Source organism: Phyllobates terribilis, unplaced genomic scaffold, assembly GCF_046119375.1.
Source record: "Phyllobates terribilis strain yellow unplaced genomic scaffold, ASM4611937v1 Scaffold_489__1_contigs__length_1346288, whole genome shotgun sequence".
Classification (NCBI taxonomy): domain Eukaryota; kingdom Metazoa; phylum Chordata; class Amphibia; order Anura; family Dendrobatidae; genus Phyllobates; species Phyllobates terribilis.
In genome coordinates, this window is record NW_027363249.1 from 119,246 (window position 1) to 146,676 (window position 27,431).

The 27,431-nt window shown below is 44.6% G+C and overlaps 1 protein-coding gene across 1 annotated transcript in view; it reads right to left on the reverse strand.

Moving 5' to 3' along the window:
• Nucleotides 1-238: 238 nt before the first annotated feature.
• Nucleotides 239-27,431, reverse strand: part of LOC141230051 (uncharacterized) — a 53,354-nt gene continuing 26,161 nt past the window's right edge. Inside the window, exons 2-7 of the mRNA XM_073667544.1 lie at nt 26,714-26,863; nt 26,405-26,584; nt 26,199-26,322; nt 26,018-26,115; nt 4,195-4,285; nt 239-2,140 (exon numbers count right to left, since the gene is read on the reverse strand). Of these exons, the coding sequence (XP_073523645.1) occupies nt 795-2,140; nt 4,195-4,285; nt 26,018-26,115; nt 26,199-26,322; nt 26,405-26,584; nt 26,714-26,791 (1,917 nt within the window). The 5' untranslated portion in view covers nt 26,792-26,863 and the 3' untranslated portion in view covers nt 239-794. The remainder of the gene's footprint in view (nt 2,141-4,194; nt 4,286-26,017; nt 26,116-26,198; nt 26,323-26,404; nt 26,585-26,713; nt 26,864-27,431) is intronic.

Here is a 27,431-nt window from a genome sequence, read left to right on the forward strand (position 1 = left end):
CTATGAAGTTCAAAGCTCAATGAGGTTACAAAACCAAACAAAGTGCTTTAGTACGTCAGTAAAAAGTAGGTAGGAGTATTTAAAACAAGAAAATGATAAGGGTGCCCATACTTATGCACCTGTCAAATTTTGTTTGAATGCAGATTGCACATTTTCTGTTAGTACAATAAACCTCATTTCAAGGCAGAAACATTACTCTGTCCAACAGTTATTACATATATCAAACTGAAATAGCTGTTGCAAAAACACCAATTTTTATAAAACATTAAGCTTAAGATTAATAGGGGTGCCCAAACTTTTTCATATAACTATATGTAGCAGTAAAAGGAAAACTCATTGTCCAATTTGAATTCAGGAGGTCAAACTCATTAAGAAATTACTCAGTTCATAACGGAACCTGACTTTTAAAAATATGTAAAACAGTGTTATATGATCTGAAAGGTCCATGAGCTAGGTTCTTCAGCTACTCAGTCAGTATGTGCAGCCTCTGTACAGGTCCCGGTACATTCCTCTCCTCCCCTGCACCAGTTAGATAAGTGTGGGGCTTGAGGAGATAGCAGTTCTTTCACTGATCAGAAAGGACACTGTGTCATTGTTCTCGGTCATAGGAAGTTACCTCCAGTCTATGGGACGCACTCATTTTTTAGCAAGATTTTTTCTTGCTAAAAGTGTGTCTTTTCAAATAAAACATTTTCCACATTGATGATATAAAAAAGGCGTCTCCCCTCTGTGACTTCTCTGATGTCTATCAAGATGCGCTTTCCAGTTAAAAAATTTCCACATTCTGAACATGATTAAGGCTTCTCCCCTGTGTGAGTTCGCTGGTGACTACGAAGATTTGATTTCTGGTTAAAACATTTCCAACATTCTGTACATGAAGAAGGCTTTTCCCCTGTGTGAGTTATCTGATGTCTAGCAAGAGCTGATTTGTTGTTAAAATATTTCCCACATTCTGAACATGAAAAAGGCTTCTCCCCTGTGTGAGTTCTCTGATGTTTGATAAGACTTGATTTATCGGAAAAATATTTCCCACATTCAGAACATGAAAAAGGCTTCTCCCCTGTGTGAGTTCTCGTGTGTCTAACAAGATCTGATTTCTGGTTAAAACATTTCCAACATTCTGAACATGAAAAAGGCATCTTCCCTGTGTGAGTTCTCTGATGTTTGATAAGACTTGATTTATCGGAAAAATATTTCCCACATTCAGAACATGAAAAAGGCTTCTCCCCTGTGTGAGTTCTCTTGTGTCTAACAAGATCTGATTTCTGGTTAAAACATTTCCCACATTCAGAACATGAAAAACGCTTCTCCCCTGTATGAGTTCTCTGATGTGCGACAAGATCTGATTTCTGGATAAAACATTTCCCACATTCTGAACATGAAAAAGGCTTCTCCCCTGTGTGAGTTCTCTGATGTGTAGCAAGATGCGATTTCCGGAAAAAACATTTCCCACATTCTGAACATGAAAAAGGCTTCTCCCCTGTGTGAGTTCTGTGATGTGTAACAAGATCTGATTTCCGGTTAAAACATTTCCCACATTCTGAACAGAAAAAAGGCTTCTCCCCTGTGTGAATTCTCTGATGTGTAACAAGATGAGCTTTCCGGAAAAAACATTTCCCACATTCTGAACATGAAAAAGGCTTCTCCCCAGTGTGAGTTCTCTGATGTGTAACAAGATCGGATTTCTGGTTAAAGCACTTCCCACATTCTGAACAGGAAAAAGGCTTCTCCCCTGTGTGAGTTCTTTGGTGTCTAAGAAGATTTGCTTTCTCGCTAAAACATTTCATACACTTGAAACAAGAAAATCTATTCTTTGCTGTGTGAATTTTTTGATGTTTAAGAAAAAACTTTTTGAGGGGAAAACTATTTCCATATTCTGACTGTGCAATTGGCTTCTTAGCTCTAGGAGCAGTTCGTTTTCTAATGCTTATTTTGTGACTTTGATTTTCCTTAGTAGCCGGTAATGAATCAGAAGATAGGACCTGTTTCAAAGGATCAGATGACCCATCTTTGCTGTGAAGGGATGATGGTATATCTGGAGTAATGGCATTATCTTCAATTGTATCCTGTGAGATCTCAAGATCATCTGATTTGAAAATTGAAGATGTAAGCTGTCCCTCTGATCTCCTAGTACAGTCATCTAAGTAAAAAAAGATATTACCTTTGAATAAAATATTCTTGAAATTTATATTTTTGAACATTTCTACTTAAACTGTTGGTACAAATGGCAAGTTATGTAAAAATATTGAATCATTCACCAAGACAATGACAGTCTAATAGAAAACCTCATAACATGAACCAGTAGAGCGAGGTGTTCAACTGTTTGTTCATTCTGCTTCCCAAATATGAAATATGCGAAAATAATACCAATAAAAATTTCTACTTATCTCACAAAAAACAAGCCCCCACTCAGGTCCATCATCTATCAATGGAAAAACAGAGATTTTCACATCATTAGTGGCTCAAAAACTCTTGAAAAGCAACATGGCTTCCATAAACCAATCCAGCAAAATCCGCTCTTCCAAAGTCAAATCTGCTCCCTACTTAACTCAAATGGAAAACACTACACCTTACTAAAGCTGGAAGCATATTGCCGGAAGCTGCCTGATACAGCCTTGTTCTCTGCTGGTTCAGTCCACTGTGTTCAGCTCCCGTGTTGTGCATTTTTTTTTTAGTTTCTTCTTGTGATCCCAGCCCGTTTACTGACTACTGTCTTCTGATTTTGTATTTTCTCTGCCCTCCTGGTTCTGATCAGGCTACCTGACTATTCTTCTTGTCATCTCACACCACAGAACAGCAGGCAACACCAAGTGCAAGCCTAGGGGTCTTTGTGTAAGTACAGATCCATGTACAGGGGTTAAAGGATGATGGGCAAAACTTTGACTATAAACAATAACACATCTAATGAAAAGATTGAAAAAAAAAGAATAACTAATGGTGAAACCTCTCTGGGATAATTAGAGTATGCTTCTTGGTAGCTCCTGGCAATTTAAACTATAGTAAGGGCCAATATTTTCTGTCAGATGAGTATCAAGAAGAAATATACATTTAATGAGAACTTTTTATAATAGTGCAGAGCTGAGGTGTCTTAAATTTAGAACTCGGGCATTTGGAAGAGACAATGGAGACCTTTTTTGAAAGACTACCAGGGAGTTACAGACTCACATAAGTGAGGCAGGCCGATCCCACAATCCCACCACAATCAAACTATCATTCAGAATGAACCTGTAAAAAAAAAAAGACAATAAAAAAACACGTTACATCCCCAACAAGAATGTATGTTTGGGGGGGGAAAGCCAACACTAAACCAGAGTTGCACTTATTTATGGTAGACTGTTGGAGCTACTATAAGTCCTGACCAGAAGAGTAGAGAAAGTATTAGTGCCCCCCATTTCAGGATAAATTGCATCTAAATTCTTTAGGATCGATGATATAATTTATGACGTGGAGTGAATTCATGAAACCAGGGCTCGAGTCATGCCAACATATCTCCTGCAGGCATGAATAAAAATTTTTACAGCCATTAGCCACTCACAGATCAGAGATATATCATGGCACAGGTGTAATGTTTTTTGTATACTTTATCTATTTTAAGAAATTTGGTTTAAAAAGAAATTGGAAAGTAAGGGTAAAGGGAAACTCTGTTATTATACAGCAATCTATACTTGGCCCTCACTGCACGTTTAATGTTGCCGATCATAAAAGTGAGGTTTGGTCATAAAGACTGGACCTGGTCTTGTAGGGACCATATCAGCACATTCAGCGACACAGAAGGGAGAGAAGGTAGATTCATCTAATAAAATATCAGGGTTCTAGGAAGCCAACAGCATCATTACCCTCCACTTTCTCTCACAGGCACATCATAATATTTTTCTTCAAGTGATTTTCTAACTTGTCAGCACTTTCTACATATGCTGTCCTTTGGATTGGTAGTTTACAGATCTGGGCAGGTAAGAGTCAGGATCTTCTAATTTCAGTTGGTAGTTGGATCTTCCAGGTTGTAAGTTCGATAGAAAAGGAGTTTCAATGTCCAAAGTCATTTGAACAGTTTTTGGTGGAGGAGATTGTTTAGTATAGATGCAAAATAGTGATCACACTATTGTGATACAGCTGGACTACATGACCGGTAAACCAGCCACAGCCTGTGAGTGAGAAGAATCAGTGACTTCTCTGCATTTAGTGGTCAGTACTCACCTGGGTAGTCATATGTAGGAATCTCCTCTTTACACCGCTCATCACCCCTCACATATGTCTCTGTAGTATTAATATGGGTCAGATCTTCACCCTGAAAGAAATATTGTATAAATCCCAGACAGATGGAGAAGTCACATCTATGATCAGTAGTGATGAGCGAGCACCGGAATTTTCGTAATCGCTATACTCGTAACGAGTACTTTGTGATAATCGCGTATTCGTTCCGAAGAGCGAGTACAATGTAAGTCAATGGGAAATGCGAGTAATTTTCTGCTAGACCCTACACAAAGGGGACTGGGGGCCTGAGGAAAAGGCTGAAATGGATGGGAAAGTGAAGAAACAGAATTAGAAGAGCCTGGAGAATGTGCCTGCATGCATTTCTGACTCACATATGGTTTCTGGGAATAAGTTTGTCGCAGTTTTAACCCACTTTTACAGACACACAAGAACAACTACCAAACCTAACCTAAATTGCATTTAACAGGCCAAAAAGGTTAAGAAACAGTTTTTCCTGCACAATCACTTGTATATAAGGCTAAATAAACTAGAGAAGCCAAAAAAAATATTCCTTTTAGCCTTTGTTCACACATACTGCTGTCGCTTTTTTTCGCTTTTTAAAATTGGGAGGGCCCTGACTTATACATTTTGTAGGTCCCTCTGTCATACATCATTTTTCAGTTCGCTATTCCCCAGCATTTCACAAGCACAGCTAGAACGCATCAGTAAGGGTATGTACACACGATGCAGAAATGCTCAGGATTTTTTCCTGAGCGTTTCTGCATCTCTCTGGCAGGAAAAAACGCATGCGGATTGTACATGCGGTTTCCTGCCAGGGACATGCGGAAATGAAGCGGTCTTCACTTTCATTTCCGCATGCGGGTTGACAAGCGCTTCCCAAGCGATTTTAGCATCACTTGGAAAGTGCTTGTCAACTTTACACTATATAAATCCATGCAAACAGCATGGATTTATATAGTGTGTGAATGTCAAAAAATAAAAAATAAATATATACTTTACCCTCTGATGGCCCCCGGTGTCCGGCTTCATCGGTCCCGGCTGCCGGCAGTGAAGACTTTAGGACCTTCCGACGTCAGCGTCACGTGACCCGTCACATGACTCTGACGTCAGCGAAGGTCCTTCATTCAACCGCGAAGTGCGCGGGAAGCCGGCAGGACGCAGCGCGGGCCGTCAGAAGGTGAGTATATATTTTTTATTTTATTCTTTTTTTTTTAATGGTACCTGGGTCTGGATGAGAGTCCTCTCATCCACACCCGGGTACCATCCGCACATTAGACCGCATGAAAAGCGCATCAACATATACAGTGATGCGGATTCCATGCGGTCTAATGCAAGTCAATGGCGGCAAAAGAGCAGCGTTTCCGCAAAATTAATTGATATGCTGCGGATTTTTGACCGCAGCGTTTACGCTGCGGAAAAATCCGCATCATGGGCACAGCACATGCGGATTTCCATTGGGGAACATTGCTGCCCTTCTACCATGCGTTTTTCATGCGTTTCCGCGGCGTTTACGCAACTGCAAAAACGCCGCGGAAACGCATGAAAAACGCATCGTGTGAACTCAGCCTAAGTATGTAGATCTTTGATCTGAGGGGCCTCAGGTGGCTCTGTAACATGCGATTTGGAGGGACAGCTGTTACTTAGACATTTGGGCGGTCCCTCCATCATTGACACTCAGATAGTGGAATACATATTCCATAGTAGTTTACAATGTGCCCATTGTAGCGTTGGGTTTGACCCTCCTCCTCCTCCACCATGTGATACTGCGGCCCTAAATTCAAATGTTCAGAGGCATTGCAGTAGGCAGGAAAGCTGAGTTTTGTGAGAGCCGTCGTGTGGCCATGTAACATACATTTGAAGTGCACTCCTCTAGAGATTTTGGAGGTCCCTCTTGTGTACATTTGAGAGTGTCCTCACTTATTCATATTGTAGGGCCCGCACTCTATTATTTAACTCATTTAAGGGCAGAGACTACAAAGAAAAAGGCCTAGAGACATGGAGAACTAGAAGGTATCAGTGAGTGCGGCCTGCGATCCTCAGGTATGGCTGAACTCAGTGAACCGGAAAAATAAAGCTGCACTAGTCAACTGGATGACGAGCTCAAATATAACACTTGTGCAAGTCAATGGACAAAGGATATATCCCTCCAGGATGGGTTGGAGAAGCTTCTCCAAATGGCTCAGAGATTTTGATTATCAATATTCCCCAGATTATATAGGAAGAGAAGACTTCTTGATACTGTACTACTTGGTCCAGTGCAGTATATGCATCGTATTTCCAAAAATTACTCCTGGGGGCTGTGTCATAGGAGCAGGGAGATTCCTTGACAAGGGCCTACCTTGTCAAACATTATCTACGATGGAGTACTGTAGTAGTTGTGGCTCTCAATTCAAGTTTTCTGAGGGCCATCAGTCAGTCATCAACAGTCAGTGTAAATTTCTATTGAATATGTATCCACTCTCTCTGTCACAATGTGGCACAACCTGTGACAAGGGCCTTCAATGACAAATATTAGTTTGGTAGGACCACTGTACATTTCAGATTTGTCCATTGCACAATGTGCATAGGGTTTGTAAAAATTAGCCCTATGGGCTGAGTCATGGTTGATGCAGGAAGCCATCATCACAAGGGCCTCCAATCACAAATAGTAATTAGGCTGGAGTAGGAATACTGTCCTGGTTTGTCCACTGCACAATCTGCATAGGGTTTGTAAAAATTAGCCCTATGGGCTGAGTCATGGTTGACGGAGGAAGGAATCTGGTTTTTATGGGAAGGGGGTGACGTTAACAGCAGTTGCATTAATCTGCATTTTTGGTGAATTTAGGTTGTCTTGCTGTCATCTGTAGGGATTACAAACTGTGGAGATATCCAGTCCTTGTTGAATTTAATCAGAGTAAGTCTGTCTGCATTTTCCGTGAAGAGGCGTGTGCGCCTGTCAGTGATGATTTCCCCAGCGGAACTGAAAACACGCTCAGACACCACACTAGCAGCTGGGCAGGCCAGCACCTCAAAAGCAAATAAGGAGTGTTCGGGCCAAGTGTTCAGTTTAGACACCCAATTATTAAAGGGAACTGAAGAGTCAGAAAGGACACACGTTAGGTCACTTAAGTAACCCTTGACCATGTTCTGCAACTTATCCCTCCTTGGCATTGTTACAGGCACATATACCCTTGCTGTTGTGTTGGTTTATTGAAAATTGCCAAATTTGTGCACATTTTCCCCCCACCTCCGTTTGAGCTGGTGTTCGTGTATCTCCCCATTATCCCTTGGTGTTGAAATGAGCTGGTACCTCTGCCACCAGCATTGTCTGAGGGTGATGTTTTCAGCAACTGATCTACAATGGCCCTCTTAAACAATTCCATTGTAAAACTCTTTGGTGACTCCAAAAGGAGAGAAGGAAATTTCTCCTTGTACCGTGTATCGAGAAAGGTGGCCAAGCAGTATAGGTTGTTGGATAAAAAGTGTATCACGCGAGGGTCTTGCCACAGACACTTACACATGAACTGTGCCATCTGGGCCAAGCTGCAAAAAGGCAAATGTTCTGTGTCCTCAACAGTAGAAAAAGTACCCATCCTCTCCTCACGCTGACTCAACTCCTCCTCCAGCAGATCCAGCCTGGACAGACATGAAGCTTGGGTTGGGTGTCCCCTCTGTAGCATTACGAGTCCCCTCGGTAGCACAGAAAAACAAGTCCTCTCCCTCCTCATCTTCCTCTTCATCACCCATTCTTGCCTCAGAATATTGGCTGGGCAGGGTAGTAACACCCATTGGGAAATCTGGCTCCATACCAACATGCTGGGCACTCAAAGCTTCCTCTTTGAGATTATGCAGTGATTGTTCCAAGAGACACAGTAGTGGGATGGCTATGCTGATAACAGCCTGATCACCACTCACGAGGTTGGTGCAGTACTCAAAGCTGAAGAGGAAGTGAGACTGTTGATCGATGGGCTTAGACCCAAAAAGTCGCCAGGTCCGGATGGCTTAACATCCGAGTTCTGTAGGACCTTTAGGGACTATTTAGTCCCTCTCTTGACTCAGGTGTTTAATGAGTCTGTCCTTGGGCACTCTGCCGAGATCATTAAGGAGGTCAGCTTTGATCATTTTGTCGAAGGCTAAGGATCCGTCACGCATTGAGAATTGGCATCTTATAGCACTTCTCAATGTGGACATGAAGATTTTGGCTAAGATACTTTTCAACAGGCTGGTGAAGTTTGCACCTCGGCTCCTTTCAGAGGCTCAGCACTGTTGCGTTCCTGGCCGTGGCTCTTTTAGTGCTGTTCCTGTTGTCCGAGAGGCCGTGGAGCAAGGCAGGGCAGGCCTTTAGAAGGAGTTCTTGCTGACCCTGGATCAGGCAAAAGCCTTTGATTGGGTTAACCATGAGTAGCTCTGGTCCACTCTTTTGAGGTATGGTCTGCCTGGAGGGTTTATGGACTGGCTTAAGACCTTGTATGCAGGGGTTGAGACTTTCCCTCTGGTAAATGGGTGGATTGGACAACCTCTCAGGGTAGAATCTGGTGTCCATCAGGGCTGTCCTCTTAGCCCTTTCCTTTATGCTTTTGCAATTGATCCCTTCCTCAGAAGGATCAATTGTGGATTGTTGGCAGGGGTGCGGATGGGCAGGGTGGTGCCGGAGGCTATCCTGAGGGTAGTGGCCTGCCTACGTGGATGATGTCACCGTCTTTATTTATTCGCAAGAGGAGGCAATGGTGGTGATGTCAGAAGTGGAGCACTACTCGGAGGCATCCGAGTCCAAGGTCAACCAGGATAAGTGTGAAAGTCTCTTGCTGGGAGGCGGAGATCCCGGGTTTGATCTTCCGGACACCCTCCCCGAACCCCAAGAACACTCCAAAGTCCTGGGCACTGTTTTCGGCCAGGGTGCTTACCCCATGAAAAACTGGGAAGGCAGAATCAAAGATGTCGCCCAAAGAGTGGACCAATGGAAGGGTTGGTCTTTGACTCTGAGGAAGAGGGTTGGCCTGTGCAAAGCTTTCCTACTCCCCTTGCTAATCTACCTGGGCAGCATTTGTTTCTTGCCAGAGCCTAGTCAAACGGGAGGAGACTAAGGTAGTTGTATATGGTGAACCTCGTGGTGTTCCTAGTGAACACCTTCTTGAAAGTTAACATGGCAAACCTCTGGAAGTAGAGGGCTCCCCTGTGGGTATTATCTTACAAGGGATGGTTTCAGCCTTTCTTCCAGGAATGGGAGACAGGAAGGATCTTTGCACACCGCATGGGCATCTCCCGGCTTGTGTTACCCCGGGGTCTGGGAATGTGGGAGGTGAGGTCCCTCCCGAGGAAACTCTTTGATAGGAGGGTCTTGCTTTCTCATTTTCAGAGTCCATTGGTCCTCAAGGACTGCCCAAGTCGGGAGGATGGGTTGAGTTTGTTAAATTCTAGCAGGATCCCAAGGAAGTACTGGGACTTGACTTGGAGCTGCTTCCAAGGTAAGCTGTGTGTAAGGGAAAATTTGAAGTACAGGAGCTCCGAGGACAGGAATTGCCCCCGTGAGGCTTGAGCTAACATGCTGGAAAGCATGGAGCACTTCCTGCTTCATTGTCCCTTTAATACAGAGGTGTATAACAGGGTCAGAGCTTCCATTGGTTGGCTACTCTGTCTTATGCCGGGTGGGCCTATGGAGCGTTCGGAGAACTTGGGAGAAGGGACCGAACCACTTTATTCATAGTAAATGTAGTGGTCAGGTATTTCACGTGGAATGCACGAGTTTTAATTTCGACGCAGTGTAAAATCCTCCCTGTAGATGAAGCTTGTAGGAACATCCTAGGTGACCTGGTGAAGGTACCTGGCACTCCAAGATATGGTGAAAAGATTTTTTAGGAATTTATTTACATGATTCTTCAAAATTAATATAACGTTTCAGCCTCATACGGCCTTCATCAGAACTGTAAATTAATCAGCAAAATATAATGTGAATATATAATGCATTCTCAAAATATACAACATAATCAATAGGGGACGAACGGGGAAAAGAATACCTTTTATACATACATTTCACAGATTTAGGTACAAGATACACAAGAGCATATGTAAGTTCTGGCACATACTACAGGATAGTTACCCTACAATTGAAGAATTTAAATCACCCTTTCTACCATGTTTTCGGCGACCTAATAACCTTCGAGATAGACTGGTACAGGCAGACATTGGCACTAGAAAGATACTCTCTAGACAAACATTTCTGAATACCCTCAATAAGGGAAGGTTCCCTTGCTTGCATTGTCCGAAGTGTAGCAATGTTCAGAAGGGTGACAAATTCTTTCACCCCCATACGGGGGAAGCTATCAACTTGAAAGGCTTCTTCACGTGCGACTCATCCTTTGTTGTCTATGCTATAAAGTGTCCGTGCGGTCTAATCTATGTTGGAGAAACCACCCAGCATTTACGAGACCCCATATCAGAGCACAAATCGAGTATTCAATGCGTTAAAACTTATTTGCTTATTCCACGTCACTTTGAGCAGAAGAAACACAATATAGCTCAATTAAAATTTCAGGTCCTTGAGCATATACCAGCTCCAAGGGAGGCGGAAACAGAATTAAAATCCTTCTGGATACACAAATTAGATACTCTGGAACCTAGGGGATTGAATAGGGATTATTAAATTCAGCGTTTTATCTAATGACCTTTTTTTTTCTTTAATTTTTCTAACAGAGCCGCTTAAACTGAGTTCCATCCTCCACGTCAAATTGACTGGTATGATAATATTCTGGTAACAATAAAAATGTTTCCATTTTTCTTTTTTGTTATTTTTAGTCTTATTTTTTTATATTTTATTTTTATTTTCATTTTTATTTATTTTGTTATATTTTTTCTATTATAATTTATTTTTTCATTTTTACTATTTTTTTTCTCATTTTTCTCATTATTATTTTTCTTATTTCATCTTTTTTACTTTCCTTTTGTTTTATCTTTTATTTTTTCTTATTTTTTCCTACAAACTTCCTTTTTGCTAAATTCTGTTTATATCTGAATTCCTTCCCTTATTCTATTATTTCTTTATTCAAGCAGTGTTTGTTTTGGTAGTTTAATTATATTCCAGTTCCTGATTAGCGTATGAAAGATACCCCTTATCATGCTGTCAAGCACATCACTCTGAACTTCCCATCCACCAATAAGGCGCCTTATAGTGATAATTCTTATCTGGTGCGTCATTTCCGGTGACATGTCACATTATACACCAATTGACCCTACCGTTAGCCCACCAACATGGCGCCTAGTGGCGACATACCTCGCTCAGGGTCCTAGTCCCACAGCGCATCTCTCACAGCACTATCGTGCTCCTCTCCATTTAGCGCCACTACATTTATGCCCTTTTCTTCAGTGACTTTGGTGAGTAATATTCAGCTGTTGAGGTCCTGCACATACGTTCTAGTGTGGTAGTGTGCATAGTTATAGGGATTTGCGCTATTCCCCTCTCTCTTACAGAAGTTGATTGATCCTCTATACATCCACTGGGCAGCATCCTTATAACGATGACATGTATTCCAATTTCTTGTTGATACCTCCAATGTATAGTTATATGTCTGTAAATCACTCTAAATGTATTTACCCATTGTCCTCCATATCATGAATTGCTCTCATCTATTATATATTTCTTTTTGTATAGGTAATATGCACTTACTATAGAAACTGGATACAAATTGATTGTTATGTTGTATATTTTGAGAATGTGTTTTATATTCACATTGCTGATTAATTTACAGTTCTGAGGAAGGCTGTATGAGACCAAAACGTCAAATTAATTTTGAAGAATCATGTAAATAAATTCCTAAAAAAATCTTTTTACCATATCTTGGAGTGCCAGGCTCATTTTTTTTTCTTACGTACGGAGTGGAATCCTATCTGGGCACCCAAAACAAGAAAGGAGTGCCACATAGCCTTTTTGCCACTGGTGAAGGTATGTTCTCTGGAAAATGAAAGACTGGGTGCCCAGAGGGCGGCCCGTCTCTGGAGGGGCTTTTCCTTCAGGGTGCCTTAGTCCGGTAGCACTCCTATATCCTGGGGGTGGGCTGATGTCTTTCCACCCTAGATTTTTGTTTTGTATTTATGTCTCCTGAATAGAAGGTTTGCAAGCATCGAACTTGAGCCTTGGATGGTGAGCATGTAGAGTCATGGCCAAAAGTATTGAGAATGAGACAAATAGTAATTTTTCCAAAGTTTACTGCTTCATTTTTTGTAATGGCAATTTGCATATACTTCTGAATGTCAAAGAGTGATCAGCTTAACAGCAATTACTGTACTTGCAAAGTCAATATTTGCCCAGAAAATGAACTTTAACCCCCAAAACACATTTCAACATCATTGCAGTCCTGCCTTAAAAGGAGCAGCTAACATCGTTTTAGTGATTGATCCATTAACACAGGTGTGGGTGTTGATGAGGACAGGGCTGGCGATCAATCAGTCATGATTAAGTAAGAATGACATCACTGGACACTTTAAAAGGAGGCTGGTTCTTGGTATCATTGTTTCTCTTCAGTTAACCATGGTTATCTCTAAAGAAACATGTGCAGCCATCATTGCACTGCACAAAAATGGCCTAACAGGGAAGAGTATCGCAGCTACAAAGATTGCACCTCAGTCAACAATCTATTGCATCATCAAGAACGTCAAGGAGAGAGCTTCCATTGTTGTCAAAAAGGCTCCAGGGCGCCAAAGAAAGACCAGCAAGCGCCAGGACCGTATCTTAAAACTGTTTCAGCTGCGGGATCGGACTACCAGCAGTGCCGAACTTGCTCAGGAATGGCAGCAGGCTGGTGTGAGTGCTTCTGCACGCACTGTGAGGCGGAGACTCTTTGAGCAAGGGCTGGTTTCAAGGAAGGAAGCAAAGAAGCCACTTCTCCAGAAAAAACATCAGGGACCGACTGATATTCTGCAAAAGGTACAGGGAGTGGACTGCTGAGGACTGGGGCAAAGTCATTTTCTCTGATGAATCCCCTTTTCGATTGTTTGGGACATCTGGAAAACAGCTTATTCGGAGAAGAAGAGGTGAGCGCTACCACCAGTCTTGTCTCATGCCAACTGTAAAGCATCCTGAAACCATTCATGTGTGGGGTTGCTTCTCAGCCAAGAGAATCGGCTCACTCACAGTCTTGCCTAAAAACACAGCCATGAATAAAGAATGGTACCAGAATGTCCTCCAAGAGCAACTTCCCCCAACCGTCCAAGAGCAGTTTGGCGCCCAACAATGCCTTTTCCAGCATGATGGAGCACCTTGCCATAAAGCAAAGGTGATAACTAAATGGCTCATGGAACAAAACAGAGATTTTGGGTCCATGGCCTGGAAACTCCCCAGATCTTAATCCCATTGAGAACTTGTGGTCAATCATCAAGAGACGGGTGGACAAACAAAAACCAACAAATTCTGGCAAAATGCAAGCATTGATTATGCAAGAATGGACTGCTATCAGTCAGGTTTTGGTCCAAAAGTTGATTGAGAGCATGCCAGGGAGAATTACAGAGGTCTTGAAGAAGAAGGGGCAACACTGCAAATATTGACTTGCTGCATTAACTCATTCTAACTGTCCACATAACCTATTGGTACTCATAATACGATTGCAATTATATTTCTGTATGTGATATAAACATCAGACAAACACTAGTGTTGAGCCACCCCCGTAGTGTTCGAGTTCGGTTCGGTTCGTCGAACACCCGTGTGTTCGCCAAACTGTTCGTCGAACACCTTCGAACACCGTTAAAACCAATGGCAGGCAAACAAAAACACATAGAAACACATAGAAAACACCTTCAAAGGTGTCCAAAAGCTGACAAACTGCTCAGAAGACACAACTAACACATGGAAAAGTGACAAGTACATATAGTCATGCGAAAAGAAAAGAGGTGGAGGAGTAAAAGGAGGGGGAGACACAGATATAGGCATGTCATGCCCTTCTAAAATCCAAAAAGTGAGAAGCCGACACGTTCAGTCCGCTCCTGCCCGTGCCACCTCCGTGTCGCCGGGTTTGTGCCAGAGCCGCGGTGAACCCTGACGGCCAGCCCCCCTCTCCCAATACTGGTGCCTGTCCGCTGGTGGGTCGAGCGAGCCCCCCTGTGGTGGAGGCAGCTCTAAGCTTTTTAATTTAAATTGTCTCTCTAATTTGAATGAATACACTTTAAATCCATTTACAAGGATCTATTGGAGGGCAAGTCTCATGCCAGCAGCCGCGTAATTCCAGCTCCAGTAGCGTCCACTAAAGCTGCTGCAGTTAAAAAGCTTTTATAAGGATCGAGCTCGGCTGTCCACCGCAAGGCATCCTACTGCCAGTCCCAGCCCCTATGCCTTGGGGTGCCTCCTGATGCTCTTCACTGAGTATCCCGTGGTCCCGAAGCATTTCCTTTGAAAAAATGAAGTGTCCAAACTACAGGTGGTGTAGCTTGCTTAACAGCCGGGAAAATCCGCTGACTAGCAGACACTGCTACTAGGCACAAAGTATTTCCTGGGCTAGATGCAGTTAAAAATTTGTAATTAGATACTCTCGTTGGATGCTGAGAAAGCATTCCATAGAGTCTCCTGGCACGCCATATATGATTCTCTTAAAAAGCTTGGGGTAGGGGTCTAGGGGACCCTTTTATAGCCAAAATCACGGCCCTGTATCACAATACGTCACCTAGGCTGAAGATAAATGGAACTGTAGCACCCTGAGGGCTCGGTTGCTACAGAGGTATTGCACCTCACCCAGAGGTGTGATATCTCACTCTCAGGTAAGGATGGAGTGTGGATCAGGACCCGACACCTGCATGCATTACAGCACATTGCCGTGGGGCAGGGCGACCAATATGCCTCTGAGATGGGCACGACAGTCCCTGTCCCTGGCTGGAGTGGGGGGAGGGAACACTGAGGAAGGGGAACCCTGTAGTGCAGGAGCAGGGAGGAAGCAGTTCCTGGGTGCATTGAGAAGGGAGTATAAAAGGTGGGCACCATCTTAGTTCAGTGCAGAGAAGTCTGAGCAGAAGTGGCAGGGAGCAGGGGCTCTGCAAGAGCTCTGCTCCGGAGGCGGGCCTAGTAACAGAGGCCCAGGCCTGGAAGAGGGAGAAGGAAGGAAGAGGAGCGGAGAAGGCTCCAGGAACGAGGAATGAAGGGATCCCAGGGGTGCGGACGGGCGAGTCGCCACCGCACGCCCGAATCCACCTGCGTGGAGGGGTCAGGCCAAAGGGGGAGACCGGTCCCCGAAACTAGTGGAGGCAGGAAACGACCCTCAGCTAGAAACCGGAGGCTCTGACATTTTATGTGGCGCAGCCCCTCGCTACACCCGCTAGGAAGGCACCACATAGGGTCAGGGAAACTGGCGCCAAGTTTACCAAGAGGAGGCCCGAGGCAGCCGGACAGAAGGGTTGGTAAGAAAGGCCAGACAAAGGACACACAAAGGGGGTCCTGTGAAGCGCTCCAAAGTTATCTGGGAGTTGTCTGAGCCCCTCACCTGGTGAGCACAGTACGACGTGGGCAGCTGTTACCTGCAGACGTGGTCTGGATAATAAGAACTGTGAGTAAAGGCCCTGGACTGCATCACTGACTCCGTGTCGTTACTGCTGCTGCCCTGCACCATCACCCCCATCCTCCGCATACACTGCCCTGAGGCTATACTCCTCCCGTGGGAAGTTATGCTACGCTCTGCTGCACCCACAACACCAGCCTCAGCGGTCTGCCCTGCAGCGGCGGTTCACTCTGACCGCAATCCACGGGTGGCGTAGTCGGACATTTAAACATCAAAACCACATAAATAGTTCCGCCACTGGTTTGACCACCCTGAGCCACGGAACAGGGTCGCCGCCACGAAGACTACAACCACCAGCATCCACCAAAAAGGGTCCGGCTCCGGGTGTCCCAAGGCCCAGGGGGTGCATCAGAACATTTTCATCACCTTTCACAATCACCAATGGGACAAGGCAGGGATGTCCTCTGTCCCCTCTCTTATACATCCTAGTGACGGAGCACCTGCTCTCATCAATTCGCCATAACCCCAATATTAGGTGGATTGAGGTGGGAGGCACCAAGTACAAGTGCTCTCTATTTGCTGATGATGTCCTAGTATATATCACTCAATCACATATATCCATCCATGCTGTTATGGCTGAAATAGATCACTTTGTTACATGGTCAAATTTTAAAATCAATGCAGCGAAGTCTGAGGCCCTCGATGTCTCCCTCCCCAAATCCATATAGGATTCCATCCAGTCCAACTTTCCCTTTGCATGGCCCTCACAGGGTATCAAATACTTAGGAATTCCTATTCATAGAGACCTCTCCCATCTATGTTATCTTAATTTTGGGCCCTTTATTGAACAACTCCATACAGACCACGGTTGGCAAGTTAGAACTGTAAGATTCACTACGTGAACCACTGGTGTTTTGTGGAAAAGCACATGTACACTGTGTTCCAAATTATTATGCAAAAAGTGTTTAGGAGTGATAAGGGAAGAATTTGTTTGTTTGTCAGTTAAACTCATTGATGGTGATGTGTGTCAGGGCTCTTTATATCACTGTAAGCAATGGCAGACACCTGTGCTAATTAGTTTGGCAGGTGTGTCCAATGAAAGGCAAGACTACTTAAGAAGGCTGTCTCACATTATTAAGCAGCCTACATTTTCTGCCAAAATGGGAAAGAAAAAGGATGTGTCGGCTGCTGAGAAGCAACAAATTGTGGAGTGTTTAGGTCAAGGCATGACTACAATCAACATTGTGCGATGATCAGGATGAAGTGTCTTGGCAATCAAGAAGTATGTAGCTGATTCACAGTACACACGTGTGCGTGCTGATAAGGGCAAATTGAGGACTCTTTCCTACAGGCAATTACGTCAGGTTGAAAGAGCAGCGGCAAAAAAGCCTTGTCATAGCAGCAGACAAGTTTTTGAAGCTGCTGGTGCCTCCAACGTCCCCCGAACAACAAGATGCAGGGTCCTTCAGAGGTTTGCAGCTGTGCATACGCCATCCTGTCGACCTCCTCTATCCACTTCACACAAGCAGAAACGGCTCCAGTGGGCTAAACATTACATGAAGACTGATTTCAAAACTGTTTTGTTCACGGATGAGTGCCGTGCAGCGCTCGATGGTCCAGATGGATGGAGTGGAGGATGGCTGGTTGATGGACACCCCACGCAAACACGGCTACAGCGCCAACAAGGAGGAGGTGGAGTAATGTTTTGGGCTGGAATCATGGGGAGAGAGATTGTCGGCCCCTTTAGGATCCCTGAAGGCGCTAAAGATGAACTCCATAATGTATGTGGATTTTCTCAAACAGCACTTCCTGCCATGGTTCAAGAAGAAGAACCGTGTATTTCACAGCAAGATCATTTTTTTGCATGATAATGCACCATCTCATGCTGCACATAAAACATCTGCATCTCTGGCTGATATGGGCATAAAAGGGGACAAACTTATGGTGTGACCCCCATGCTCCCCTGACCTCTACCCCATTCAGAACCTCTGGAGCATCATCAAAAGGAGTGTCTATGATGGCGGGAGGCAGTTCACATCTAAGCAACACCTCTGGGAGGGTATTCTGTCCTCATGCAAAACAATTGAAGCAGAAACCATCCAAAACCTGACAAATTCAATGGACGAGAGAGTTCAGAAGCTCCTTTCGAACAAGGGGTCCTATGTGAAAATGTAACATCACCTAGAATAAAGTTCTGAGTTGAAAACGGTTTGATTTCAGTTTCTAATAACCTGCTAATGCTTATAATTTCAAAAATGACCATTTTTTTGGTCTTTATTAAAATGAAAAGGTTGATCGAAAAGTTTGGGGGATCTAAGAGTGTGGCAACCCAGTAGTCATGATTACTTCGAATTCTGACAATATGAGGGTCATGTTGCAGGTAGTGCAGCAAGAAGGCACTTATGAGGTCTTGCGCATCTCGGAGCCCCAAAATTATTTTCCGGGCTAGATGCAGCTAAAAATTATTATTAATTTTAAATCTGGTGGAGCTTAGTATAGATGGCCTAATAGGATCAGTGCTGCACACTGCTACAAAGCCCAAATTATTTTCCAGCACAGATACAGATAAACATGATTAGTAATTTTAAATCTGGTGGAGCTTATTATAGATGGCCTAATAGAATCAGTGCTGCACACTGCTACAAAGCCCAAATTATTTTCCAGCCAAGATTCAGATAAACATGATTAGTAATTTGAAAGCTTAAAACGGTTGGTAGGGTGATTTTAACCAATCATCAAGCTTTTACTCTCCCCAGGATGACACAGGGGTAGAAAAGTCGTTTCGGATCCATGATTTGTTCATCTTTATGATTGTGAGTCTGTCTACATTATCAGTGGACAGCCGCGTGCGCTTATCTGTCAGCACACCACCAGCAGCGCTGAACACACGTTCAGACAGAACGCTGGCTGCGGGGCATGACAAGATCTCCAAGGCGTAAGTGGCTAGCTCCGGCCATTTATCCAGATTGGAAGCCCAAAAAGAGCAAGGGTCCAGTGACACAGTCGTGGCTTCAATGTTTACTTGGAGATACTCCTGTACCATCATCTCTAGGCGTTGACTATGTGTCAGACTTCTTGTCTCCTGTGGCCTTGCAAAGGATGGGCTAAAAAAGTGGTGAAATGATTCCGCAAAATTGATGTTACCAGCAGATACTGTGGTTCTGTTACGGTTTGAGTGCTGAACACTTGACGGTCCCACGGTTCGCAAGTTGGAACTGTGAGATTCACTACGTGCACCACTGGTGTTTTGTGGAAAAGCACATGTAAGATTCTGCAACAGTCTCTGCTGATACTCCTGCATGCGTGCATCCCTTTCTATGGCAGGAATAATTTCGGCAAATTTACTTTTGTACCGGGGATCTAACAGTGTGGCAACCCAGTAGTCAGGATTATTTCTAATTCTCACAATTCGAGGGTCATGTTGCAGGTAGTGCAGCAAGAAGGCACTCATGTGTGTTGCGCATCCAGGAGCACCAAGTCCCTGTTGTGTTGGTGGCGAGGTAACAATCATGCTTCCTTCCTCTGTCCTCTCCCCCCAACCTCGCACAACAGAAATGTGATCAAGGTCTCCCTCATCTGATGAGTCTTCCATCAGTTCGTCCTCCACTTCTTCCTGGGCTCCTGCACCTTCCTCACTAGTTTGGCTGCTACTATGTGCCCTGGTAAAACCATCTCCCCCACCCTCACATGCCTGCCGCCTTGGTGCTGCCGACCGTCTGGACCTTGCAGATGTTAGCCCTTCCGCATACAACTCCTCCTCCTCTACTTCCTCCACCTCCTCTTGTGCCACCACCTGACTCCGAATTCTGTTTAACATGTGCTCCAGCATGTAAATCACCGGAATAGTCATGCTGATAATGGCATCATCAGCACTAAACATCTTCGTCGCCATTTCAAAACTGTGCAGAAGGGTGCATAGGTCCCTGATCGGAGACCACTCCTCCAGCGTGATTTTCCCCACCTCTGGATCTCGTTGGCCCAGGCTATACGTCAGAACGTATTGCACCAGGGCTTGTCGGTGCTGCCACAGTCGCTGCAACATGTGCAGAGTTGAATTCCACCGGGTAGGCACATCGCATTTTAGCCGGTGAAGTGGCAGGCCCAACGACTTCTGTAGAGATGTAAGTCGCTGAGCTGCGGGATGCGAACGGCGGAAGTGAGCACACAGCGACCGTGCCCTCTGCAGAAGGCCATCTAGTCTGGGATAGTGGGCTAAAAATTGCTGGACAACCAGGTTCAACACGTGAGCCATACAAGGCACGTGTGTGACATTGCCCCGGCGAAGGGCCGCACCCAGGTTTGCAGCATTGTCGCACACGGCCTTCCCTGGTTTCAGGTCCAGTGGAGACAACCATTCATGAAATTGGTTCTCCAGAGCTGACCACAACTCCTCAGCTGTGTGACTCACATTTCCCAGACATTTCAAAGTAAAAACCGCCTGATGACGTTGAGCCCTACTGCCAGCATAGTAAGGAGGTGTGCAGGATCCCTTCTGCGCAGTTAGAAAGCTTGTGGCATGACCAGACAGGCTTTGGGTGCAGGTGGAAGACCGAGAGGAGGTTGAGGAGGCAGAAGCAGTGGAGGAACTTTGACATAAAGAGGATTGACGCACAACTCGTGGGGACGACAAGACTTGGACAGCAGCCCCTTGTCCTGCTGTCACCATAGTTACCCAGTGCCCAGTCAGCGACATGTAACGCCCCTGTCCATGCCTACTCGTCCAAGTGTCTGTGGTGAAATGCACCCTGTCACACACAGAGTTTCTCAAAGAAGCGGTGATGTTGTGTGCGACATGCTGGTGGAGCGCAGGCACACCTTTCTTTGAGAAGTAGTGCCGACTGGGCATCTGGTACTGGGGCACTGCGACGGACATAAGGTCTCGAAAATCCTCTGTGTCCACCAGGCGGAAAGGCAGCATTTCTGTAGCCAAGAGCTTGCAGATGGTGAAATTCAACCTCTTAGCTTTCTCATGGCTAGGAGGAAATGGTCTTTTACTTGTCCACATCTGAGGGACCGAGGGCTGGCTATTGTGCTTAGACGGGGTTGATAAGGGTGTCCCCGGCAAACTGCCGGTCTGTGAGGAAGATGCAGGCGGACAGGTTGCCTTGATCCAAAGGTGGTGCTATCGATGTCGGACAGCGCTCAACACCAGCTGGTGTTACCACCTCCAAAGAAAATGATGACCTGCCAATCACGCTGGCTGTTGCGGGTAAAGAGGTGGCAGGTCTGCGCCCCAAAACAGGCGTGACTGCTGTCCCCCCAGTCACAGAGGATGAAGAGGCCGCGGATGAACAAGATATGGCAGACGGTGGTTGGCCCGGCCGGCTAGCACACTGAGCTTCCCACTGCAACTTATGCTTCATGTCCATGTGCCGGTTCATGCATGAAGTACTCAAACTATGTATTTTTTGGCCTCTACTTAGCTTTTGCTGACAAATGTTACAGATAACACGAGTTGGGTCATCTTTATCGATCTGAAAAAATGCCCAGGCTATGCAAGGCTTAGCACCCATGCGACCTGAAGAGCCACCACGACTTGTGGTGAGAGGCAGAGTTGTGTTTGAGGATGCAGTTGTTGACGTGCTTCCAGTACTACGTCTCTGTCCAGGAAGGCGCAACCTGACCTCGTCGTCACTAGCATCTTCCTCCACCTCCTCTGCTGACGTCATCTCTTGGCTGACTGTGGGTTGACATTAAGTGGGATCTCCAACCTCATCATCATCACCCTGTGCATTATCACACCCGTCGTCCTCAGAGCCAACCTGTTCCTGCCCTGACAAAAAACTAAAGTTGTCGCTCCAATCAGGTATTTGAGTCTCATCATCGTCTTCCTCATTGTCTCCACCAACAGGAGTTACAGTTTGGGAATGAGGGTCTACATTATGGTCAGAACCTTCTGCGTCTGGTCCTGGATCCGACTCATAAAGATTCTGGGCATCAGTGCAGATCATTTCCTCGTCTGGATTCACAGAAGCGCTGGAGTCGACCTCTGATTCCCAGGCTATAGTATGAGTAAACAGCTCTGCAGACTCAACCATCTGTTCTACCTCATACTCAGACGGGCAGCTGGAGATTTGGGAGCTGTGAGGAAGCAAGTGCGATTGGGGTGACACCTTTGAGGACTGGAGTATTTGTGATGTTGAAGTTGATGTGGAGGAGAACCCACTTAAAGGAGCACTTGATATCCGTTGAAGCACCTGCTGTTTTTGTGCCTCATCTGGAATTTGTAGCGATTGGCGTGGCCGTAAGAAAGGGATCTTATCACATTGTCCGCTAAAAGAAGTAGACATTTTAGTTTGGCTGGAAGATGGTCTTTCTTCTGCAGATGTTACTGTTGCTTTAACACCTACCCCACGGACACAACCTTTTTTCCCCTTCCCAACACGCCTATTCCCCTTTCCACCAGCAGCAGGCCTTTTTCCACTCATTTTGGTGGTTAACTAATTCACAACTCTGGAGTTGTTTGCACAAAAAAACAATGGATGGGAACCGAGCAGAGCTGAGTGGCCAAACTGTGGTATTAGGCCAAAACTATTGGCTGGGTTAGATGGAGAAAAAAATTATATTCGATTTGCAACCTGATGGACGTCAGTATAGATGGACTAATAGAACAAGTCCCACACACAGCTAGAAGCCCAAATATTTTTTCAGAGGTAGATGCAGAAAAAAATTATATTCAGTTTGCAACCTGATGGAGGTCAGTATAGATGGACTAATAGAGAAAGTCCCACACACTGCTAGAAGGCCAAATATTTTTTCAGAGGTAGATGCAGATAAAAATTATTTTTAATTTGCAACCTGATGGAGGTCAGTATAGATGGACTAATAGAGAAAGTCCCACACACTGCTAGAAGGCCAAATATTTTTTCAGAGCTAGATGCAGATAAAAATTATTTTTAATTTGCAACCTGATGGAGGTCAGTATAGATGGACTAATAGAGAAAGTCCCACACACTACTAGAAGGCCAAATATTTTTTCAGAGCTAGATGCAGAAAAAAATTATATTCAGTTTGCAACCTGATGGAGGTCAGTATAGATGGACTAATAGAACAAGTCCCACACACAGCTAGAAGCCCAAATATTTTTTCAGAGGTAGATGCAGATAAAAATTATTTTTAATTTGCAACCTGATGGAGGTCAGTATAGATGGACTAATAGAGAAAGTCCCACACACTGCTAGAAGGCCAAATATTTTTTCAGAGCTAGATGCAGAAAAAAATTATATTCAGTTTGCAACCTGATGGAGGTCAGTATAGATGGACTAATAGAACAAGTCACACACACTGCTAGAAGCCCAAATATTTTTTCAGAGCTAGATGCAGAAAAAAATTATATTCAATTTGCAACCTGATGGAGGTCAGTATAGATGGACTAATAGAATGATGCTATGCCCAAAAGATCTTACTTCACTAGGTGCAGTAAAAAAATTGGTATTCTATACACAGGTGGTATATCTTGCAACACAGATAGGCTACTCCACTGACTAACACACTCTGCAATAGGCCAAAAAGGATTAGCTTTGCTAGATTCAGCCAAATGCTGTGAAAAAAACTTGCACAGCACTGGCACAGACCTGCCTGGCAAAAACTGATAGGAACTGATGTAACCTAGTCCTGAAAAGGACTGCAATCACAACTATTCCCTACTTCCAAGCTATCTGTAGATTTGTGCGAAAATTGGCTTGAAATTAACAAGGTATAGTGCACACAGCAACAGCGGTGCCGTCTAACACGCAGCTGCAGCAGTGAGAAAATGGTGGCGACGGGGAAAATGGCTTGGTCTTATAGGGCAAGGACATGTGACATACACTGCCAATGACACATGCCCTTGCTTGTGTGAAAAACAGCAGTTCGCTCCGTGTGTGCGCTGCTGATAGGCTGACAGACTGCACCTCCCCACTGCAAATGCGGGAAAGAGAAAAAAAAATGGAGATCTTCATTATTCCTGCAGAGATCCATCCCCTGCCCCTCCCAGTTATGATTTTGGTGCACGAACAGTTATCGAACATAACCTCGAACAGCCGAATTTTTCTCAAATCGTTCGTGTTCGCCGAACGGCTCGAACACCGCCCAAAACAGCTCGAATTTGAGATTGGCGAACAGTTCGAGTAGAACAACGCTCATCTCTAACAAACACTAATAAAAACCAGAGGCCAGCAGATCTTGTGAAAATATAATTTTGGTGTCATTCTCAAAACTTTTGGCCATGACTGTAGGTTGCCTTTGCCCTGGCTTCTGCTCAACTTGGTATGGCAGATGCTACAGACTACAATGTTTTTCTCTGAATGACTTTCAGAAAAAAATTTCCACACAGCAGCTGAAAGCCCCCTTGCCCTGACTTGGCGCACAGCGGGGGTGCTCTTGGGAATAGTTGACCCAGTTCTCACTCTGGGAAAACTACAACTCCTTGGTGCCTGTGTTGGTGCTACATATCCATCTTCCTCTGTGTTGCTGTCATGGCTATGCATGGCAACAGTCCAGGTCGGATCAGTAGACTCATCATCGCCTACCTCATCTTCCATCTCATCTTCCTTCCCAGGTGAGATTGTAGGCTGACCTGATAGCATGAATAAGTGCCCTCACTTATTCATACTGTAGGGCCCTCACTATTATTTAACTAATTTAAGGGCAGAGACTACAAAGAAAATGGGCAAGAGACATGGAGTACTAGAAGGTAGCAGCGCGGACTACGACCCTCAGGTCAGCCTGCTGTTGCTGTCAGTTGCTGTCATGGCTATGCGTGCCAACAGTCCAGGTCGGATCAGTGGTCTCATTATCGACCGCCTCGTTCTCTATCTCATCCTCCTTCCCAGTTGATATTGTAGGCTGACCTGATAGCAACTGTGTCTCATCATCATCAGCCTCCACCTCTGGAGACAGTAAATGACGTTCCTCCAAGTGGCTTTCTTCTGGCCATAGGTCCTCAAATACTTGAGAATCAACGCATGCCACCTCCTCTTGTCCCTCTTCAATGCTGCACGGTGATAGTCCAGAGCCAACCAAAGGATACGTACTAAACAGATCCTCGGAGTGGCCAAGCTTGGGATCATATGTCTTCTGTGACTGATAATGGCGGGAGGAAGGAGAACCAGCTTCAGGATTGGATGGGCCAGCCTTCTGTGTATCCACAGTAAACTGTGTGGTCGTGGAAGATTTGTTGCTGCTTGACAAATGTGTAGAGGCCTTGTCTGCTATCCAAGACAGAATCTGCTCTCGCTCTTCTGGCTTCCACACACGTTTACGTTCCAGACCGAGAAATTTTTCCAGGAACATAGTGGATGCATCAAGCTTCTTCTGACCTGACACAGACTGAGTGCCTTCTCGCGCACCACTGAAAACACCACATCCACGTCCCTTAACAACAGGCTTTTTTGGCATTTTGTGTTTTGTTGAAAGATTTTCAGATGTTGATGGCTCAAGCCAAGCTAGCTGTCACAGCCAAAATAGTGGTTAAAATGGCCTGGTGCATGCTTTGTAGCAGGCAGTAGGAAATGTTTGGACTACTGCTTTGTGTAGGGCACAAAATGCTTTATTTAAGTGGACTAATATGGACAGAAGGCAGGCACTGTCCCCTAAAACAGCAGGGAAAATAGACCGATGCAAAAAAAAAAAGGCAGCACAAAATGCTACTTCTGTGTGTGCTGGAAAAATATTGCTTTGCCTCTGACAAGAGCTGTTTTAATATGGACACTGGAAGAACACACAAGCTCTCCCTCCTTGTACTCTGACTTTGTTGTGTGTATTCAGCTCTGAAAAAAGCTATTTTTTGGTGGTATTATGGAGCTAGTGAGCGGCTCCTTTAAACACAGAACTAGTATACACTGCAGGTAGCCCTTAAAAGGGCTTTTGTTTTCTCAAGAGACCTAAACACTCTCCCTAGCAGCTCAGCGATCTCTCCCTAGGCTATTACAATGCAGGCTCCAGATCCAATGTGCACAAAATGGCGGTGGCAGGGCTTAAATAGACCCTATGACGCTGGGCGGCCAGCCAATCACAGTAATGCCACAACCAAGATATCTGCGGCACTACTGTGATTGGTTATGAAGCCCAGTATGTTTAGTGGCTGCAAAGGAGGCGCCAAAACTGTAGGGCGGGACATCCGAATATAGCGAGGCGAGTACACAAATACTCGCAATATAACTAGTAACCCGAATACCGTACTATCCGTGCGAATAGCGAATTGTAACAAATACACTCGCTCATCACTAACGATCAGCTCTAATCCTGCCATCTCCACCGTTCTCATTATACAAGTATAAACCATATAATTCTGGTGGATAAATAAAGACCGAACACAAGACCTTCACAGCCGTCTACACATCATAGGGGAGATCTCATGACCCTTTCTCTCCATCTACCTGATGATCCTGAGGAACATTGGGATCTTCTTGTTTACAGTCCTGTGGAAGAAGAGGATGGGGACATCTCTCTGGTGTTGTCCTCTTACTGGATAGATCTGGAGGAAACACATACAGGGACTGAATTAATTCTTTACATACAGATAATTATAGGTCGTGTGTATTTAGTCCTGTCTATTACCTGGTGATGTGAGGGGCTGGGGAACCTCCATCATGACGTCCTTGTACAGATCTTTGTGTCCTTCTAAATACTCCCACTCCTCCATGGAGAAATAGACAGCGACATCCTGACATCTTATAGGAACCTGACACATACAATGATACAGTCATCTCAAGATCCTTTCATAGTGTTACTATATAATGTCCCAGCATTCCCAGCAGTGTCACCTCTCCAGTCAGCAGCTCAATCATCTTGTAGGTGAGTTCTAGGATCTTCTGGTCATTGATGTCCTTATGTATCAGGGGGTGAGATGGAGGTCCTGTGATTGGGCTCAGGGGTCTTCCCCATCCCTCAGACACAGGGTCCTGACATCGCTCACTAGAGGTCTTCTTCACTACTGTGTAATCCTGGTTATGGAGAGACACATTAATAAATCTCACTACAGACATTTCCAGAGTCCTCACCTCTCCAGTTCTGTCCATCTGTTATTTCCATAGATAAGAATGATGTAATGTGAAGTCATCAGAATCTCTCACCTCTCCAGTAATGCGGAAAATGATCTCTAGGGTGAGGTGTAATATCCTCTCTGCCATCTTGTCTGTGTCTATATTCATCTTTGATGGGTAAATCAGGAAAATTCTCTTATATAGAAGATATTCACTGAGAGGATCCGAAATTGTCGAGACCTGAATGAGAAATTAAGCAGATGTAACGGCATGAAAACCCTGTGTAATAATACAATTACTGGAGATAATAAGGGAAACATTTGAGGAGATTTAGGTTTTACAGTATCTAGTTTTCTTCTTTACATCTACTAATAAAACCGACAGATCTTAGGCCACAGACAACAAGCAGTTTCTTCCTCGGAGTCTGCAGCTGAATACGTTTGTCATAGACTCATCTTCCTTATTGCTAATTCTCATCTCATTTACCAACACTGGAATCAGCATTAGCAATACTGCAGGAGATATTCATTACACGTCACATGAGAAATAACTACTTCATGAGGAGGACGAAATCTTCATCTTCTACTACAGCTCTATAAACGTATTTGGCCAGAGTCCGTCACTGACTACATCTCCACCGGCCGTCTATATGTTTCCCGTCTTCACCAGACTGTCATCTTCTATCACGTTAGATCGCAGGTCTGATTCACACTCAGAAGTTTGAGGCATTTATAAAAGCTTGTTTGTAAGAACACCAAGACATGAGTTATTTGATACCAAAGTCTCCATGTACAGTGTTTTATGGGGT